At 48.0% G+C, this 19,559-nt stretch overlaps 1 protein-coding gene across 4 annotated transcripts in view; it reads left to right on the top strand.

Annotated features, from left to right (window-relative positions):
* Positions 1-19,536, top strand: part of MAMLD1 (mastermind like domain containing 1) — a 55,355-nt gene extending 35,819 nt beyond the window's left edge. For 2 of the 4 annotated variants that reach the window (XM_039867588.1, XM_039867586.1), the window contains 3 exons: positions 3,181-3,279; positions 16,061-16,145; positions 17,374-19,536. In XM_039867588.1, the coding sequence (XP_039723522.1) occupies positions 3,181-3,279; positions 16,061-16,145; positions 17,374-18,455 (1,266 nt within the window). In that variant the 3' untranslated portion in view covers positions 18,456-19,536. The remainder of the gene's footprint in view (positions 1-3,180; positions 3,280-16,060; positions 16,146-17,373) is intronic. The other 2 variants (XM_039867587.1, XM_039867589.1) reach the window with 1 other exon arrangement.
* The last annotated feature ends 23 nt before the right edge of the window (positions 19,537-19,559 follow it).

Here is a 19,559-nt window from a genome sequence, read left to right as displayed (position 1 = left end):
GATAAGACTCAGAGACCAAACACCAGGCCAACCCTAAATCCCATGAAGAGTGAGCTGAGCCTGAGCTAGGTCCTTGTAGCTTTGACCCCTACCTTAATCCCTTATGACTAGAGTGTCTCCAGAAAGAGCTGGGAATGGCAGCAAAAAAGAAAAGAAAATCAAAACTCCAAAGCAACTTTTTTTTGACAGATTAGCTATTGATTTTTAGTTTTATTTATTTTTTAATTAAGTTTATTGGGGTAACATTGGTTAATCAATTAAATGATTTTCAAGTGTACATTATAATTTGACATCTGTATATTCTATTGCGTGTTTACCACGCAAAGTCCAGTTTCCTTCAGCTGCCATATGTTTGATCCCCTTTACCCACTTCGCCCTCCCCTACCCCCCTATATTTGACCCCCTTTACCCCATCTACCTCCTCCCTCCTCCCCCACCACTAGACTATAGTCTATGTCCATGAGTCTGTTTGTTTGTCCTATTCATTTGTTGCTTTTAGGTTTATATCCCACATACAAGTGATATCATGTGATTTTCAACCTTTCCTGTCTGGCTTATTTCGTTTACTATGATTATCTCGAGGTCCATCCGTGTTTTCGCAAATGACAGTATTTCATCTCTTCTTATGGCTGAGTAATATTGCATTGTATATATGTACCACAGCTTCTTTAGCCAATCATCTATTGTAGGATACTGGCTGCTTCCATGTCCTGGCCACTGTGAATAATGCTGCTATGAACATCAGTGTGCAAATATCTTTTCAGATATGGGTTTTCAAGTCCAAAGCAACTTTTTTAACCTCTAAATGATAACGATTTTTACATGAACTTCAGTTCCTTTGACGTAGCACAATATTTTCTACTTATATGATTCTTGTTTTTTAAATCCATGTGATACATGAGGAAGAGCGTATAAAACATATAAAACCATCACCTATGCATCTATCGACCAGATTAAGAAGTAGAACTCTGAAATATCTTAGAAGCCCTCCCTCTTCCCAAAGATAACTATCCTGACTTCCTAGAGCCGACTCCAGGAGCACAGCTAGGCTCCTTGGTGAGCTTCAAGCTTGTCCTAGTTAGATCGGCACATCACCAATCTCTTCAGATAGTTGTCTTCTGCATGGATTTCCACAGATGGCTCATCCCATCTGTCTTGTGTTGATCCTCATTAGTTTCAATCTTAGATGGGGACCTTGTCTTTCTTCAATATGTTTTATGATCTTCGATTATCAGGCTAATATGTGCTCTTTGTAGTAAACTTGGAAAATGCAGAAAACATCAAGAATATAATATTTAAGTAAGTCGGGGATAACTACTGTTAACATGTTGGAACATAGTATTCATTATTTTTTTTTCTTTGCAGAAATATATATTTCACATTACAGACATTGAGTTGTATATTTAGCTTTTTCTTTTTATTTTACAATATAAAACAGATACAGAGTAGTATGCAAGGCCTATATGCAATTTAAAGAAGTGTAGCGTCACCACCATTTAGGTTGGGAAGTAGAACATTGTCATCCCCTGAGTAGAGCTCCATGTGACCCTTCTGATCACAGCCACTTCCTCTCCCTAGAGGTGACCACTGTCTTGATTCCGACAGTCAACACATTTCTATATAGTTTCACCACTTGTTCATGAACTCAAACAAGCAATCACTTTGTTTTGAATAACTGAGTGGCGAGCACATCTAAGCGTGTCCATAAGCAGCAAAGAGTCATAGTACCACTATTAGATGAAGGCTTCCAGAAGAAGAGAAGCTGCACCAGGTCCCCTCTTACAGACTCAGTTGTTTAGGGACTCAGTGGCTATAAGCATGTCCTCATAAAGGAATGCATGGTTCCCACCACCATCAGGATGCTGGGTAGGATCATGGCCATGGCACTGGACACCCAGGTGTATGGCCAGAGGGATTTGGCTGCTCTGTCTGCCTCCAGCACCTCCAGCTTCCAGATGTAGGTCAAAGCAGAACACCTCTGCAGGGTGAAGTGAGAGTCCCCAGCTAATCCAGACAGCAGGATGTGGAAGGCTGAGCAGGAACTTCAGCAGCAAATGGTCAAGCCAGATCTCTGACAATGTGAGGGAGAGGCAGAACCCCAGGGACATAGATTCAGAGAGGGGATCCGGGGATCTACCCCATTATGTTGGCCGCCCCTGTTCACTTCACTTCTCAGTTCCTGAGACAACCTGGGGCTGCTATCATGAGCCTGATGAAGATTCTGTCACGTAGACCAAGCTGTTTTTCTGCTTTACTCCTTTCTGTCTTGTGATTCAGCTTCCCTGGGGCTGTGTAGTCAGTTGACTCTGGTGTAGCTGCTTTTGAGTATTGCAAATTATGATGTTGTTATCTCCTAGAGCTTTCTCCTTACCATTGCGGGATTCTGTCTTTGCAGATGAAACCAAGCCCTTACTGTACTTTTAGTGGGACCTTGGGAGGGGAGGGACTGGATTTAGATGCGTGCATTAAATCTGTTGTCTAAATCCGGAAGTCTCCAGAGGAAATCCTGCCTCTCCCTTCCTCGGTTGCCCGAATGTGACAGTTAGTTGGATGGCTCCTTTGGAACCCTGGGGACTGTCAGCGGTGCTTACTGTACCCACAGGGAGACACTGGAAGATATCGGGGGAGAGGATATGCATAAGCATGAGGGTTAGGCTTTAGACATTGCATTTTTAGTATTGGTAATTAAGAGGCTACATTTTGGAGTAAGTGAGACCCAGGTTCAACTTCTAGCTCTGCCATTTACTTACCGTGTGACTTTGAGCAAGTTTTTGTGCTTCTCTGATCCTTATTTTCTTCACCTATAAAATGGAGATAATAATGGTACCCATCTTGCCGGGTTGCTGCAGTGATAAAGGGAGATAAAAACTGCACACTGTTTCACTCAGTGCCCGGCACACTGTACCTGTTCAGTACATAGTAGATGTTATCATCGTCACCATCATCATCACAAGCTAATATAGTAAACTTCCAGAAGCTGTCAGAACCGTTGTTTCTCCCAGCTACTGAAGCCCTAGACTCCAGAGAGTCTTGGTGTCCTTGCCCTTTGACCCAGCCCCTGATGGTCCCCGAAGCAGTGCACTTGACCTTAGCTTGCTTCCGGGATGATTCTCAGTGGCCCACCTAGCCTGGCCAACCATGCAGTCTTTCTACCTCATGACCCAGCATTACTGATTACAGGTGCAGCACTGGCTACTCTGCAAAACTGCCCCCACAGAAAACGGCCAGCCTAAATGGCAATGTACTACAGACCTGCTCTGTGCCTGGCACTACAAGAAGGTATGCCATAGTCTCTAGCCCAGGGAGTCAACAGGCTACTTGCTTATTCATTGGAATTAATGGTGCAGAAAAATATATCCCTTCATTCCTTAATTGATTTATACGTTATCAATTTTACCTTTTTGTGTTGTGGGGTTATTTTATTTCTCGAGGCAAAGTTCAACTCAATCCTGTGATTAAATTCCAACTCTGAGAGCTTGTTGACTTAAGTGAACTTGATTTGGGGCCTCATCAATTGTGTTCAGCCCTAGACATAAACTTTGAAATGTTAAAGTAAAATTGTATATACATTTATAGAGGAAAAATACAGAAAAGCTCAAGCTCTTCTGGCTCTTGCATAGAGTATACCTATTCTATAGGTATACTGTTCCAAGGATATAGGTGGGATCGGGGCTACCCTAGAGTTCTTCGCAGAATCTATTTGGTGAGTGCTATCTCCCTCATACCCCCATGCCGCATGTATCATAACAGAACTTCCCTAACTTGGAGTTCTCATTTTACGATACAGTCGTAAAAAGAAAAGAACACTAGGTCACACAGTAGCTAGCCCAGAGACCATTGCACAGCTGTGGACCCCTAGCAGCCTTCCAGAATCTTCTTGCTGCTGTTGGTCTGCTTAGAGCAAATGCGAGGTTTCGTTTGCGCAATTCAATCGAGCAAAACTCAGTGCATAGATCTTGAAGTCAGACCATATCTAGGTTCTCGTGCAGGTTCTGGCAAGGTCACTACTAACGAGTGACCTTAGGCAAGTCATTTAACCTCTTTGTGCTTAAGTTTCCTCATCTTTACAATGGGATCCTAATATTACCTTCCCACTTAGGATTGTTCTGAGAATTCATTAATTGAAATGACCCCAAGAAAGGGCTGAGCACAGTGCCTTACATTAAGTAGTTCTCCATAAAGTTTTGTAATTTTACAGAAATGATCATTTATCATTATTATTAGTGTATTTTGCTAAAAAAAAAAAAATGAGAAGTGACAGCCCTGCTGAACTGTGTTGATGAGACCACACCTAGAGCAACACATCCAATTCCAGGCCAACGCGTAAAATTCATAGGACGATGCCTAGAGCATTGTAAATGTGCTCGATACATGGCAGAGGCGTTATCATTAAGACTACCACTAAGTAGCCTTCTGAGAGAGCACACAACATGCAAGCACTGTATATGCGTTAACGCAGTCTTTATAACCCCCGCCACTCTATGGATAAGGTACAGCCATTAACTCCCTTCTACAGATGAGGAAATTAAGGCACAGAAAGGTTAAGTAACTTCCCCACAATTACATAGCTAAGAAATGGCAAATCAATGGTGAAGTCCAGACCTTCTTTCTCCAAAACCTGCCATTATGCCAAAGAGCTGTGCTCTCCAGTACTGTAGCCAGCAGCCACATGTAGCTATTTAAATTTAAATTAATTTAAAGTGAATAAAAGTGGGAATTCAGTCCTCTATTTGCACTAGCCACATTTTAGGTGCTCAGTTGCCACATGTGACCAGTGACTACCACATTGGACAGCGCAGGGATAGAACATTCTTTTCTTTTGAGGAGGTTGATTCAACATCATCTCAGACAGTTTTCGTAGACAATGCTGCTTATAGTGCTTCTGGGATTCTATTCCTTATGAAATCTCAGACTTATATAGCTTTCCATATTGTTATTAATAGACATATGGTTGTGATATATTGAAATCTCATTTGCACTTGGTCAAATAAGATAATGGTACGCAAGAAGCCAAAAAGTCTGACTCAACGTTAAATTTTCCTGCTTTCCCAATGTATTACTTCGGATTTACAAAACTGTCTCCTGTCACCTCTGTTCGACAGGTAGGGACATTCACCAATTTGCCTAAAGACTCAGCATCTTCCACAGCTCTGCCTTGATCTCTTCGAGCTATGTGGATAACATTTTGTGTCCTAGCATGTTCGTCTTAACTAGCGACCTGAACAACTGGGGCTGGCTTCTGAAGTCAGCCCAGCCCTGAAGGACCTTGAACTCCTGAGAGTCTCTGGAATCTGCTCCAAGTCTCCATTTACCTCTCCTGAGCTTTCTCTGCTTGCCTGTCATATACTTAGTAAAGACCAGGGAAAGAAAAGAGACGACAAATTCAGGGTTCATTGCCTGAACTCCTGCATGATTAAGTCTAGAAATCCACAAGCTCCCAGAAACCAGTAGAATTATAGTGTACAACTATAGCTTCGCCAATGCACACATCCCTCCTTCTGAATCTCTGTGGTAGAGAAGATTGGACCAATATCTAACCCAGTCAGTAACTTAGAAAGTCCGAGCAATTTCTGTCTACTTCTGGCAAAGCAGCTGCATATCTATAGGGGTTAGTCTTAATCTTAACTTCTTTACCAGATCCCATTTGAGCTATGGTGATGCCTTGGAATAGCCAACAAGGTGGAGCTACTCCCATGTGAATGAAGGGAGACCCCTGATTGTTTTCTCTCCATGTGCAGAGAAGGAGCCTTTACATTTCCAAACCCAGGAGCTGCTTGGGTTTTAGTCACTCTGTCAATCAGATCCAGGTCTGTACCCCACCTGCTACTTTGTGTCCTGGGTAAGCTTTTGTCCACTTCCTTGTCTTGTAAACTAGAGATGGTCTTAAATGCATGTGTGCACAGAGTTCAGTGTCCAGCACAGAGTGCGTGCCCAGTAAATGTGTTAGCTGATGTTATTTTCATGGAGTGATTATGATCCTTCTCTGTTCTATTGGTGGGTTTTATTAACACAACGGCATTGAAAATGGATGAGTAGATGTGCTTAAATGAGGGTCAAGGTTCAGTTTATCCCAAAAAGAGGCCAGCACAGTGTTCACCAGGTTATCATCTCCCAAGTGCCTGGGACATCATGCCAAACTCATAACAGTAAAGTTGATTGGATTTTCCAAATATCTGCTGAGCCCCTTGCCTGTGCCAGGCACTGTCTGGGTACCAGAGGGATTCAGAGACAATTAAGATTTGGCTCAGCAAGGTTAGCTAGAGGTATTTATCTACAAGAGGTAGACCAAAGGAGAGCAGAATTCCCAGGGTAGAGGAGCTGGATCTTGAAGGACATATAGAAATCCCAGAGTGGAAACATAGAGAAAGGGGATTCCAGGCCAGGTGAATCAAGGAGCATAGGCGCAGAGGGCTGAACACACATGGAGTTCAGTGTCACTTGAGGGTAGAGTACATGGCCCTATGGAACCTGGCTGCCAGCAGGATGGAAAGTCAAGGGACAGGGCTTAGCAGGATGTGCTTGTATCTCTATAGACAGTTGCCAGCCATTGCAGGATTTTTCAGGTGAAGGGACCCTGGGCCAGCTTTGTTGTAATCATGGTAGCCCAGGGTCCAGGGCGCTGAGTGGGTGTGAGCTTCATGAAGTCAGGCACCATTACCCATCCCGTGGTCTAAATTCTATGAAATTTGGAATCACATGGAACCAGCCAGTCCACGAGCTATTATCGTTCATGGCCACCAGTAACTGGTGGACTTGTTATTCTGCGATTTTTCGTGATTCCAAGGAAAGAGATGGATATACCTTATGTTTGGAAACCTCTAGTAGAGCTGTCCCTAACGACCTCTTCTTTGCAACTCGGGCCTTACAATGAAAGGATATATGATAAGCAGTTTCTTTTCCAAATTAAATGGAGAATACCCATGAGCACCAGCTATAAAGCTCCTAGTTAGAGTCAAGATTGAATGTTATTGTTTATTTCATTTTTTTTAACTGGGATTGCACTGGCCTGCAAACTGTCTGCTCCCACTCTGCTCTACTTGAATGAGTGGCTCCAGGTCCACTGCCAGTTGCTGCTGAATAGAACTGTGGAGGAATCTTCCACTGTTGGTCATTCCTTTGTGCCATCTGCAGTTGTTTCTGCATGATGAACTACTGAGGCATTGCACTAGTATGTCAATGCTGATGGAGGGGCAGGATTCCTGTTTCTCGATCCATCGCCAATATCTTAGAAGTCTCATGAAGCTTTCAAGGATTCCTGAGTAAAAGCTTACAGATAAGCCTCATTCGTTGCTTTTCAATGTATCATCATGGAATGGACAGGTAACCGGAACTCTAGTAATATTTGCATATTGAGGTTGTAAAAACTTCATTGTGAATATAACATCGTGTTTAAGGTGATCAAGGAGCTGGGTATGCAGGCATAAAGAGTTGTCAGTTGTAGAAAGCGACATTTCTGCTCTTGTCCTAGATGTCCTTGGTCCAAGGACAAATTGGAGCTAGAGATGGCCAGTGAACTTAGCTCTCTACTGAACCCTACCCTAAGGAGAAGGGCACTGGGCCTTCCACAGTTGGTACACCGTCAAATGGCAAAGAAGTTTTCTTTCCTAAGTGCCTTGCTGAGAATATTTCCTGTTGTTTTTGGTTTGGGTTTTTGGTTTTGTAAGGGGTGGGGGTGTAATCTCTAAAACTCTCCAGGTATTAGATTATGTTCCTAGTGCCATCTTTAAGTAGTGATAATTCATCATTTAAAATTTGTCTAGAGCCCCCTTGTAAAATATCAGCTGTACTTTTCTCAATGGCATATTTTAATAGTCTACATTTCAAAACTTATTTTTCATATGACAAGTTAATGACTACACACACACCATGGCAAACTACATGTAGGCTTAGGAATGAGGTAAACCTGAGTTTGCATCCTGCTCTGCTGTTAACTAGTGTGTGACTTTGGACAACTCAGTTAATCTCTCTGGGTGTCAGTGCCCTCATCTGTAAATTAAAGACAATAATAGTCGCTGCCTCATATATGGCCTTTGAAAGGACTGAGTGAGACTGGATATTGAAAGTATTGAAAGCACTTGGGATCATGCCTGATGCATAGCAAGAGCTCGATAAATTTAGTGGTGGCAATTCTTGTTGTTGATCGAATAATGCATCCAACTATTTACTGGCCTATCATCTAATGCAGAGACTTGCCCACAGCAGGTGCTTAGTACGTCTTTCTTGCAATGAATCGAACTATCTCCAACTGTTTAGCTTAGATATGGGGGATAAATATGTCCCTTTCTTCTGGGATGTTTGGTAGGAGACGCAGATGATCACTAGCAGCTCAGGTGTTAAAAGCATGAGTGTGAAGAGGCTGTCTCAGGCAGAAAGAAGAACTTCTCGTCAAGGCAGGCTCCTCCCCGCTTCCCCACCCCGGTACTTTTGGACACCACTATTGCCAAGTGCTTGGTGTGCTCGTCAGGATGTCAGGGTTATCTCAGTAGCTCATTTGAGTATTGAAGCTTTCTCTGACATGGATATCAAGTGTGGGGTTTTTTAATTGCCTTTGGCTGAAAGAATTGGGTCATACGTTTAATTCTGATGAAACGCCTGTCTTCCGAAATACGATGGAAATGGGAGGTTGCACCCAAACACAAGTCCTGAAACCCTGGGGTCCTGGCAAGGTGAAGTGCAGTGAGGACTACAGTTCGGGACGTGGCCGTTTGTGAGACTTCCACTTGACTGTTTGGTTTTTGCACTCACCATTTGGTTTTGCAGATTCCTCAGCATGTCCACACACATACCTACAAACCAGTTGAGAACTGTGTGCTCTGTTGTGGGAGGCAACGGGGTGGGGAGGGAACAAGATTGGTCAAGGTCATTGCTGATGAACCAGCTATCTGACCTAGCCTTACTCCCAGTTTCAACATGACGGTGGCCGGTCAAGGCAGAGGATCCTTAACTGAGATCCACGGATGGGTATTAAGTGGACCAGAAAAACCCCGAAATTATATGTAAAGTGTTGGTGGGCTGGGAAGGGGGAGACACCACCGTAAATGCTTTTTCTGTGGAGAGAGATCATAGCTTTTAACTGATTCTCAAAGCAGTCTGTGACCCAAGACAATTAAGACCACAAAGCTACTTGGTTTTGTTACCCCAGACCAGTTGGTGTGTATAACCACAACACCCAAATGACCCAGCTAGGCGGTCAGGGAAGTGACAAGATCAGTCAGAACCATTTTGTGGCCAAGCAGCTGATGGATTGTTCAATCGGTTGTTGTAGACTCATGTAGACAAAGCCTGCAAACTTTGGGAAGCCAGCCCCCCCCAGGTCAGCCTCGGGCGACAGCCCCCATCCTGCCAGGCCCTGGGGAGTGAGTCCTTCCTGCCCGGCAGCTCCTTTGCTCATGAGCTGGCCCGAGTCACCTCCTCGTACAGCACCTCAGAGGCAGCGCCCTGGGGCGGCTGGGATCCGAAGGCCTGGAGGCAGGTGCCCGCTCCACTACTGCCTAGCTGCGACGCTGTAGGTAAGTTACTTCCCCCGAGCCTCGCTTTCCTCATCTGTCAACCGGGGCGCAGTCCCCTGCTCAGCCTGCCCGCCTGCCTCACAGGGTTGTTGGGAGGAACACAGGAGGTGACAGCCCATAAAGCTCTGTATACCTAGGAGAGATATCTCTACTGTGTCCTGGCCAATCTTTGGCAGAGACGACACCCAAGCAAGCAGAGTGCTCCAGGTGCCTCAGCCTCACCTGCAGGGAAATGAGTGGGGATTGCCCCAGATGCAGTTGCTCCCTCCCTGCCGTCCACCTTCCAGCACCCAAGTTCCTTCCCTGCCTGTCTGCCCCGTCCCTGTGGCCAGACCGTAGGCCCAAGGGGGACAGGGGCTACGCTTCTGCACCTCGAATCGTCCCAGTGCCTGCCTGCTCCATGCCTGCCATGCCTGGTGGGTGCTCAGGAACTGCCTCTCCTGACAGCGAGCCACTGTGGACTCCGCCCCCGAGGTGTTCCTTCGCCCCACCCAGGACTCGCGTACCCTAAAAGTGGGAAGTTGGATTTCCCCACTGGAGGACTGGTGGCCTGGGTAAGGCAGGCAGAAGGAATCCAAGCCAAGCCTGTCCAACGTGGCCGTGAGTTTGGATCACCCTGCATAGTCTAGAAGGAATGGCTTGACTTGCCCTTAAAGAGGCACATTAGTGGTCATGAGAGCAAGATGGTGGCTACCAGCCAGAGTGGGCCTTTGCAGAGAATTTCATTTTGATCGTGGTGGTGTTGTTCTGGTGCATGAAATATCGGTGTGCGTAGAACATCTGCCCTGTCTGCAAGAAGACTGGAGAAGCAAGCATTTCTAAGTGATAGCGATCAGAAGATGGTCATCAGGCTGAAAAGGCCGCTGGGATTCTGGCCTTTAATGGAAATTTTGCTTTGGTACGTACTGCCTTGTTCTCTATCTGCCTGCCGCGGCCTGGAAGAACAAGCAGTGCTTTCCGTTTAAGGGCTATTGATTTTTTTTTCTCTTTTTTTGCCCCTTTTTCTGTGTACTCGTGGAGTCACAGTGCTCTCCAGCTGAAACCTGAGAAATCTTGTCCAGCACAGCGCTGCCAGGGAAACAATTAGCAAAAACAGATGGGGACATCGTCCACTCAGGATGTCACTGTGTTCCCCTTGCCCCCCTTCCCTGTCCTCGGAAGTCAAAAACAAGAGTATCCCGGCTAGCTTGCCTTGTGAATTCCTATCCCCCCACTTGCCATGTCACTACCAAAGCTAAGGCCTTCCACCCAGCAGTGAAGGCTGGGGCAGATGCTCGGCCCCGAAATCTTCCCTACTAAGCCTCGAAAGTTGTTCCTACCTGGGGACACTTTGAGGGACAGGACCTCGCCAGCTCGGCCAGTGACTCAGGAAGGCCAGACGTAGGATGCAGGCACCACAGGGGAAGAAGAAAGGCAAGCTGCAGAGACACTTGTTTCCTCTGCCCTGGGACATTCCCAGCATTTAGACCAAGCCCTTCCGGGACCAGGCAGCCCTGAAACCACCGAGGAGACCAGGGAGGAGTTAGAATAGAGTTCATGCAATCAGAGGTCAAATGGAAAGACAGAAAATGGAGACTAAAAAAGCAAACCTATAGCTTTCTGCCGTTCGCCTTTGATGTCGTCGATTTATGAAGCCCCCAGTGACCACTTCAGACTGGTTCAGACCCCAGGACAGCACCATCACCATGGAGGAGGTCTTCGGCTCATGTGCCAGGGGCCAGGAGGGGCAAAGAAAGACCCCAGCAGGCCACTGCTGCCCTCTCTCTCTGGTCTCACTCAGCTTAAAGAACAGCGTGGCAGGTTCTGATTTATGTTCAGGGCCCCACGCACTAACCCGAGGTTTCTGCCGTCCCCCACATCCTCTCACTGGCTCCCGATCCCTTCACGCATCATAGTCCCTTTAGAAGATGTGTAATCATCTAAAATGATCTTCAACTTACTTGTGTCTCGTCAGTCTGCCCTCCATCGTAAACTCCATGAATAGAGATGCGCAGTGCTATTTCTATTCCTGAGAAAGAGCCTGGCCCAATGTAGACCCACGAGAAATGTCAGCTGACTGACAGAGGGACACACTGGGCTGCCAAGTAAACTGTGTCTTCCCATCTTGGTATTTGGACAGGTTTGTTCTGGGGGCCCCAGAGTCAATGAGGCTCACACGTCTCTGGCTGCACTAGGGCCCAGAAAGGCATCGAACAAAGACAACACGAAAGGGCAAGTATCTCACCAGCCTCCAGATCTTGGCCTCTAGGATTTGAAGGGAGGGGAGGTGGCCTGATGGCACACTCATCACTCCCAGTGGTCCTTCCTCCTCTGGAAGCATTCTGAAGAAACTGAGTCGCGGGATCTGAGAGTCAGGAGGGACTACGAAATGAATGTCACGTGACATTCACTGTAGGACACTGGTTTGTGATTAACACCTGAGGGAGGAGAGTTTTTACCTAAGAACATCCACACTTCCTCAGACAAGGCTTCTGAAGAAGTGTCTACGTTGCCTCCATCCATGGGCCGCGGCCAGTTTGAGGTGTCCCCATCCATATGGATGCGGGAGCCCCCAGAATTCAGGTCTTGAATTCATAGTCCCCATGCAGAATGCTGTCTTCCTGTCATTTCAAAGGAAAAGTCAGAAGGATGGGTGAGATGTATCCAGATCTGGCTTCCAAAAACTACAAAAGAAGATGCTTTTCCTAGTGAAGTAATAAACAAACCGAGATACTAGAGCTCATACACTTTTGAACCTCTAACACAGAGTTGAGTACCTTCTGCTGCATGGCAGGCTAGTTCTGTGCGGGGGCACGCTGCATCTGCTGGGAAAGGAGGCTGGGGTTTCCTAGTTGTAGGAAAAGAAATCTCCCTCCTCCTTCTGTCCTTCTTTCCCCTCCCTTCCATTGCCCCTCCCCCTGCCCTGTTCCTTCTGTCTTTTTCCTCCCTTCCCTTCTCTCCCTCTCCCCTCCCTGTCTCCTTCCCTCCCTACCTCCATTTCTCCTTCCTTCCTCCCTCTCTCCTTCCCTGCCTCAATGTGCTGTACAGAGTAAGGCTTTGGATCCATCCCCTGGCGTCTCCCAGAAGATGTTCCATTGGAATCCCCTCCCCAGTCAGAATGTTCTCCTCCCAAAGATCGCGGGGCCAGCGACTTCAGTCTGAATCTTCGGGAAATCCAGGAACCCTTTGTGGACACCTGCTGATCACCTGCCCTTCTGCTTCACCTCTATCTTCCACCTCCCTTTGCCAGATTAAGTGGTCGAACAAGCCCTGAGGCCATTCTTACCCTGCAGTGGTGAGAGGAAGCATCCAGGTGATTCCATGGGACTTAAAGGAGCCATTCACGTGCGGTGGCTGAAGGGCGAAGCTGACACAGCAACTGGCTTGGCCTGCTGGGAGGCCCTGTTGGGCTCAGCTGTGCCAGGGGGCAGCAGCGGGACTTGGACCAGCATTTTGCCTCTTTCTCCTGACTAGCAGATGAATGAAGTACTAGCCCTGCCATGAGCCCCCACACATGGGCCAGGGCTTTGCAGCTTCCCGAACATCAGCAAGAAGCTTATAGAAAAGCAGCTCCATGACTTCCTGGATCACTATCCCGGCTAAGACCTGTCTGTGAATGTGGCTCCTTGGCTCAGTGGGACCGGGAGGAGGTGTGACAGGGAAGAGCCAGGACCCTAGATCTCTAGGAGACTTGTCGATGGCACCAACTCAAGCTTGGCAAGGTGACCAGCATCGGGGAAGCACACCCAGGCTTGAAAAGGGCCCACCAAAGCTGCCCTGTCAGTGCCACTTGGCACAATAGGGCCAAGCACAATGACAATTTCAGCCTTCGAAAAATGAGTCATTTGATGGCTTCCATGAGCATGCTTATGAAAAGCCACAGGTTGCCTGGGCCATCCTTCATGAATGTCTGTCACCAAACAGCAATTTTCAGACACAGCTTCCTCCTGGTCACTAAAAACATTTGTCATTTCCTGTTTTCTCCATTTTCCAATGATTCTAATTGTCAGTGTCAAAAGGCAACAACTGTTTTCTTGGGGCTTATCTTTGGAGCACATTGATTCAGAACAAAGGATGGGGGCCTTCATCTGCAAAACAAAGGAAACAGCCTCCTAGGGAGGCCTGGAGAGAAGGCTCTGGCTTGCGGGGCCCGGGACAACAAGGCTGGACCCGGAGCACAGGGCTGGCAGTGTCCTGGACCACCCCAGCAGTACAAAGAGACCCTGGTTGACGGCAAAGACCCGGGAAGCCAGTGGGCCCGGCCTGCAGGCTGGACATCAAGTGTGCCCTTTGCACTTCGGAGTTCGCGGAGCCATGCCATGCCGCTGGCTGGATTTTCCCTTCAATTTTGGATGCTCTGGGTTTTGTGCTTCCTTGGATGAACAGTAGCCAACATTCCTACTGTCCCTGTAACACTGGACTGTGTGAGCGGCGCTCTGCTTCATCTGGCAGACACTACCCAGTTCCTCCACCCTCAGACTTTTGTCTCCAATGCCCTTCAGGTGTCTTTCCTCTCTGCCTCTTTCCCTTGGGGCTCTTCTGCCCTTCCCCTAATTTTTTTTTCGGTCACACTCTGTCGACTCCATCTGCCCCCTGCCCCTGTACGACTGTGTCATTTGATGAAACTGGTAGGGTAGCAGGTGGAGACAGAGTTAGACTTGGTGTAGACCTGCCTGGCCACAGGAGCTGGTCCCCAGAAGCAGCTAGACAGGCGAAAGCACTGGGTCTGCAGTTAGGAATCGTGGCACATCCAGGCCAGGTTGCTTTCGGCAAGTCGTATACTCTCTCGGTCTGAGCCTCGGATGTCATGTCAGTAAGCTGGCATCTGTAGATCTTCTGCTCAGATCTCCTAGAGCTGGTGTTAGGGTCGAAGAGAAGAACAGAAGTGACAAGATTGCCTCAAAAATGCCTGCCCACCCTGCGCGTCTCAGGCAGATCCTTGCGCTCCCCCACTTTCTGATGGCGTGGCCTTGGGAAGGCATATGGCCCTTCTGTTCCTCAGTGTCCAAATCAGTGTCATTAGGATAATAGCGTGCCTACTTCAAAGAATTCTTTCGAGATGATGTGAAATAAATGGGTGCAGAGTGCTTAGTACAGTGAGCACACATGAAGGCGGTCCTGTCGCCCCTACCTCATGCTTTAGCAGGCAGAGAGCAGCTCCATGGGTCAGCTGACAAATAGTACCCCCAGCAACCCCAAGGGAGTGGGGGCAAGAGCTTGGACAGGAAGCAGGCTAAGGGGGTAGGATGGTGAAATTGCTTCTAGTGTAGTCTACCTGGTGCCATGTGTTTGTCCTCTCTACCTCGGCAGGAACTGCCGCCGGGCCTGGGGGCTGGGCACCCTCCCAAGAGCCAGCCCTCTGCCCGCCTTCGTCCCACACCAGCGTCTGTGACAGCAGAAAAGTAGGCCAGCTCATGTCGTAGGGTCAATTCTTCTGGCATCTGGGGGACACAGCTCAGAAAGTGGACTCAGGAATGTGCTCCCTGATGGAGCTGCATTGGTTGTCAGCACACTAGCGAACAGACTTCTTGAGAAGTGGGGAGAGATGGCAGTGGGTGAGCACTGGACTGGGAGTCAGATCTGGGTCCCAGGCACAAACTGGGACCAAATGGCTTAGGGTCTCTGGGCAAAGGGCAAACCGTGCCTTTTACATGCCCTCATCTGGTTCTCTCTGGGCTTCCCCTTGAGCCACTTCCACACTCAGTGCTGGGTCTGTGTCCCTGAAGCTTGGCTCCTCCTCCTGCCCACCCAGTTTGGAGATGGAGACAGGAAGCTCATCCCAGTAGCCCGTGCTTGCAGCCAGTCAGGAGAAAGAAGGGAAGTTGGCAATCAGTGGTTCCCTCTGGTGTCAGACAGCGCGTCCATCTGACCTTATGATCATCTTGCTGTCCGTGCCAGGACCACCAAGAACAAGCGTCAGCCCTTTCCCCATGACAACCCCGCAGAAGCCGGGCACCCATAACCACACAGCCCAGAGTCAGCTCTGCCCCAGCCCCAGCATCCCTGGTTTGCTCACCATTCCTTGTCTGTGTGGTTTGGAGCTGAGCCCTACCTTCATCACTTAGTGTCCTCTGAATGCAGCTGGTTCATCTGGGTCTCCCTGAGACTGGCATGCCCAGACTTTTGTCAGAACTATAGACATGGTCTGGCCAAGGCAGAGTAGTATAGGACTGTCACCTCCCTCCTTCTACATACTCTGCTTCTATTAATGCAGCCTAATGTTACATGCGCTCTTTTGGTGACCACATCTCACCGCTGACCCATCCTGAGCAGAAGGACACCCAGAATGCCTAAATCTTTTTCTACGTGCTCTCGCTGTTAAGCTCTGTGTCTCCCGCCCCATCCTATGCTGTCGCAGTTGGTTTTTTAACCCAGGTTGCAGAATCCAACTTTTATTTATACCTGTGGAGTTTTGCTCGGGAGGGTGGGGCATGCATGCAAGTTTGTGTTGGTGTGTTCACTCATGCTTTCTGCTACACCAAAGCCAAGTCCCAGGTCCCTACACAGTGATCCCAAGGCAGTTATTTTTTGGTATCTGTAATCTTAACACATCTTTTTCATCTTCTGTTTAGCAAGAGAAACAGAGATCAGATCTTACGGCAGTGACCCCTGAACAGCAGAGTGCATATATTGCCCAACAGATGAGTCAATTTCAAGGTAAGTGGTTCCCAAAGTAAACAGTTTCTGTGAGTGTTTCTGACAACATCGAGGGAAAGAGGGGAGGCCTTTGAGTCAGTTCGGTAGCACCCTGGTTGCATCTCTCACGTTGGAAGCTTAAGTAGGATCCAGTCGAAGGCCAGGTATTAATGACTCTGGCATCACTGTTTAATTCAAGAGATTGATTAAAATGAATTGGGCTTGTGCCTTAAAGCAGTCATTCTCAATGGGAGAAGGGCACGTCCCCTGGGGTTTTATCAGAATCAACTGAGGGCTGCCATGACCCCAGGGTTCTGATCCTGCCCTTCTGCCCTCCCTCCCAGTGACCTTCCATTTTAATGGAATCCTGGGCCATCTCTCAGGTGTGGGCAATGAAAAAAGGGCTAAAGAAGCTCTGCCTCAAAGAATCTGTAGTGGGGGGTTCCCAGGGGTCCCTATGGCAACTATGAATGTAATCCACATTTATTGGCCTAGGATACAGCCGTTTGCAAACAAACAAAGAAACGAATAACAACAACAACAAAAGAAAAACAGGCATGGTCCCTACTTTGCAGAGCTTCCAGACTAGCAGGAGAGACATGCAGTAAGCAGTCCTTATCAACCAGAAGTGATGTTGTGCCAGGCCAAGGGCACTCTCACCTGTGGCTCTGCAAAGGCTGCCTGCCTTCCAACAGGTGGCCAGCATCTTCTTTGTAGCTAATGCCAACATCAGACCATTGCTCCTCCATTCTCATGCAAAAACCATCGTTCCTTTAGGCCTGAGACCAACTAAATGCCCCACCTGCCCAGTTCAGGCAAGCTTTCGCTGCAGACATAGGGCAGACAAGTTCCAGGAAGACCATTTCATCTGACAAAGGGTGGGGAGTGCCAGGTCTGTGTACATGATACTGAATATAAAAGCAGGCCGAGACCCTAGCCTCCTGGAGCTTACAGACTGTTTGAAAAGACAAACAGAAGCTGGCGTTTTCAGTCCAATGTGGTCTGCACTTGGCAGTGCAGAGGGGGTGAGCACAGACCCAGAGTCTAGGAGGGCTCCACAGAAGAATGACAGTCTCGGCTAAGGGTGGAGGGACAAGGGCTGTTGAGAAGAGTTGGGGAACAGGGGATGCTTAGTAGGACCCAGGGATGGATGGTGAGAGGTCAGTACTGGCCTGGTATCTCCCCAGCAGCAGCGGCACCCCAAGTTGAGTATGACTTTGGAACCGACCCCCCTTCTCTCTTTCTGTAGCCGTCCAAGAACAAGTCAACTCCAAGTGTAGGCGGACCAAGGCAAGCCTCCCATCCAGCCAGCACATGATGCCACCCAGAGCTGGGCTCCTTCAGAACAATCTGAGTCCAGGAATGTTCCCACCAAGCGAGCAGCGGAGCCATGAAGGCATGATCTCAAAGTCCCCGGGCAAACAGCAAGGAATGTTCAGCTATAGCCCTCGGTTTCCTATACCTTCCCACCCAGGCCAGAACCCCCTGGGCAGCCTTGGCTTTGTCTGCCAACATATGCAGATGCCCAGGGCCACCCCCTCTGGGATGCCCCTGCCTGGGTTCTATCCCAGCCCCTTGGGCAGCCAGCCCCTGAGTCCCTACCAGCTTCGACAGCCCTGTGTGCCAAAAATGCACACCGTGTTCAATGATAACACATGGGCAGCGGCGGCGGCAGCTGCAACCCCAGTGGTCTCGAGGGAACGACCCCCGAGCCAAGTAGATAATAGCTTCCAGCAGCATTTTGATAGCAACTTGATCTTTGCCAAGGCACCTGTGAGAGTCCCCCTGGTAGCCCCAGCCTGCCCATCGCAGCAGGCAGTCATGCCTCCCAGTCAGGGGGCCCCAGGAGGCAGGCCTGGCCAGACTCCAGTACAGAGTCCCGTGCCTATTCTGGATGCTACCAAGTCCCTCCAGCAGGGCATAGCCAGCTTTGGTCCCATGAGTCCCATACAGGGTATCGAGCCACCACCAAGCTATGTGGCTGCTGCCGCTGCCGCTGCTACCACCACTACTGCCTCTGCCATTGCTGTCAGTCAGTCCCCAGGCCCATCCAGTGGAATGGGTCTCCCCTCTAAGCTGCTGACCCATGACTTTCTGCCCCAGCCCTCATTAAACGACCCGATTGCAGCACCTGACTACAATGAGGTGGATTTCACTGACACTGTCGTGAAAGTCCCTGGTGCAAGCCCAGATGAAGACTGGACATGCAACCTGAGGTTGATCGATGACATTTTGGAACAGCAGCATGCTGCTGCCCGAAATGCCGCAGCCAAGAATGCTGGCCAAGTCACCCAGAATAGCCAGAATAACATCCCCCACAACACACGCTGACATCACTCTAGGGAGTGGCGAGAATCCATAGCAAATTCACAGCTGGCCCCAGACAACCACGCGAGTGTTTCCTCATTACAATCTGAGTGGCATCAGCCCATGCCCATCCCTCTCTCTACCTGTGACAAAATGGTAATCTGGTGATTTTTCAAGTTACCTGTACATATTTAAAATTTTTGTAAATGGTTTTCCTAAACATTAATGACAGAAGTATTTATACTTCATTTTGTGACTTTGTAAATAAAGTGACAGCTTTTGTTTCAGTACGGTTGTGTTTATTATGCATTGTTTGTGTTTATTATACATTGTTGCAAAAATGCAGCCTGTGTTGTTCGCTCCAGTGATACTTTATAGGCCAGGTGGCTGAGTCACAATGGAAGATGTGGATGTGACCAAGAGGTGTTGTGCAACTGACGAATGCCAAATAGAAAACCACTTGGCCATTTATTTTGATTTTCACTGAAAATTCGATCACCTTGTTTGATTCTTAATCTCTTTTGCAAAATGTTCAGTCTCCCGCCAGCTCTTTCCTGGTGAGCATATAGCAGAAGCTGTTTTTATCATAAGTGCTACAGAGGAAATTTGCGAGGAGGTTGAGAGAGTTCTGTAGACTTGGGAGAGGTGACGAGAGAGAGAGTGTGAGCTGAACACTGTCTGAGCTGTCCACCTTGAGGATCTAGAGTGTCCTCCCATTTAGATGAGAGAAAAACCCAGCTTTGCACCTCTCCAAATGCACCCTTGTAGGGTGCAGGTGAGATAGTTGTTCCTGGTTTAAAGACTTTCAATATTTGTTTTGATGTAAGGCTCTGGTGGTTTGGGGGAAAAGGGTTTGTAAACATTAATACTTGATTTTTGGTTTGTTTTTGATGATTTTTATCTGCAATTATTGTCATGTATATTTCAGTGTCTGTTATAGAAAACCCACACCCACTGTCCTGTAATCTTTTCTCAGTGTCCAGAATCTGTGTAATCACATTTTAATTGCCACCTCGTATTTTGCTTCTATGTTTGAAATCTGGCATCTGTTTCAAGCCAGTGTGTTTTTTCCTCGTTCTGTAATAAACAGCCAGAAGAAAAGTGTCTCTCTTCTCATTTTTCAAGGGG

Source organism: Pteropus medius, unplaced genomic scaffold, assembly GCF_902729225.1.
Source record: "Pteropus medius unplaced genomic scaffold, Ma_sr-lr_union100, whole genome shotgun sequence".
Classification (NCBI taxonomy): domain Eukaryota; kingdom Metazoa; phylum Chordata; class Mammalia; order Chiroptera; family Pteropodidae; genus Pteropus; species Pteropus medius.
Note: the sequence above shows the minus strand (reverse complement) of the source record. Positions and strands in the feature narration are given on the sequence as shown.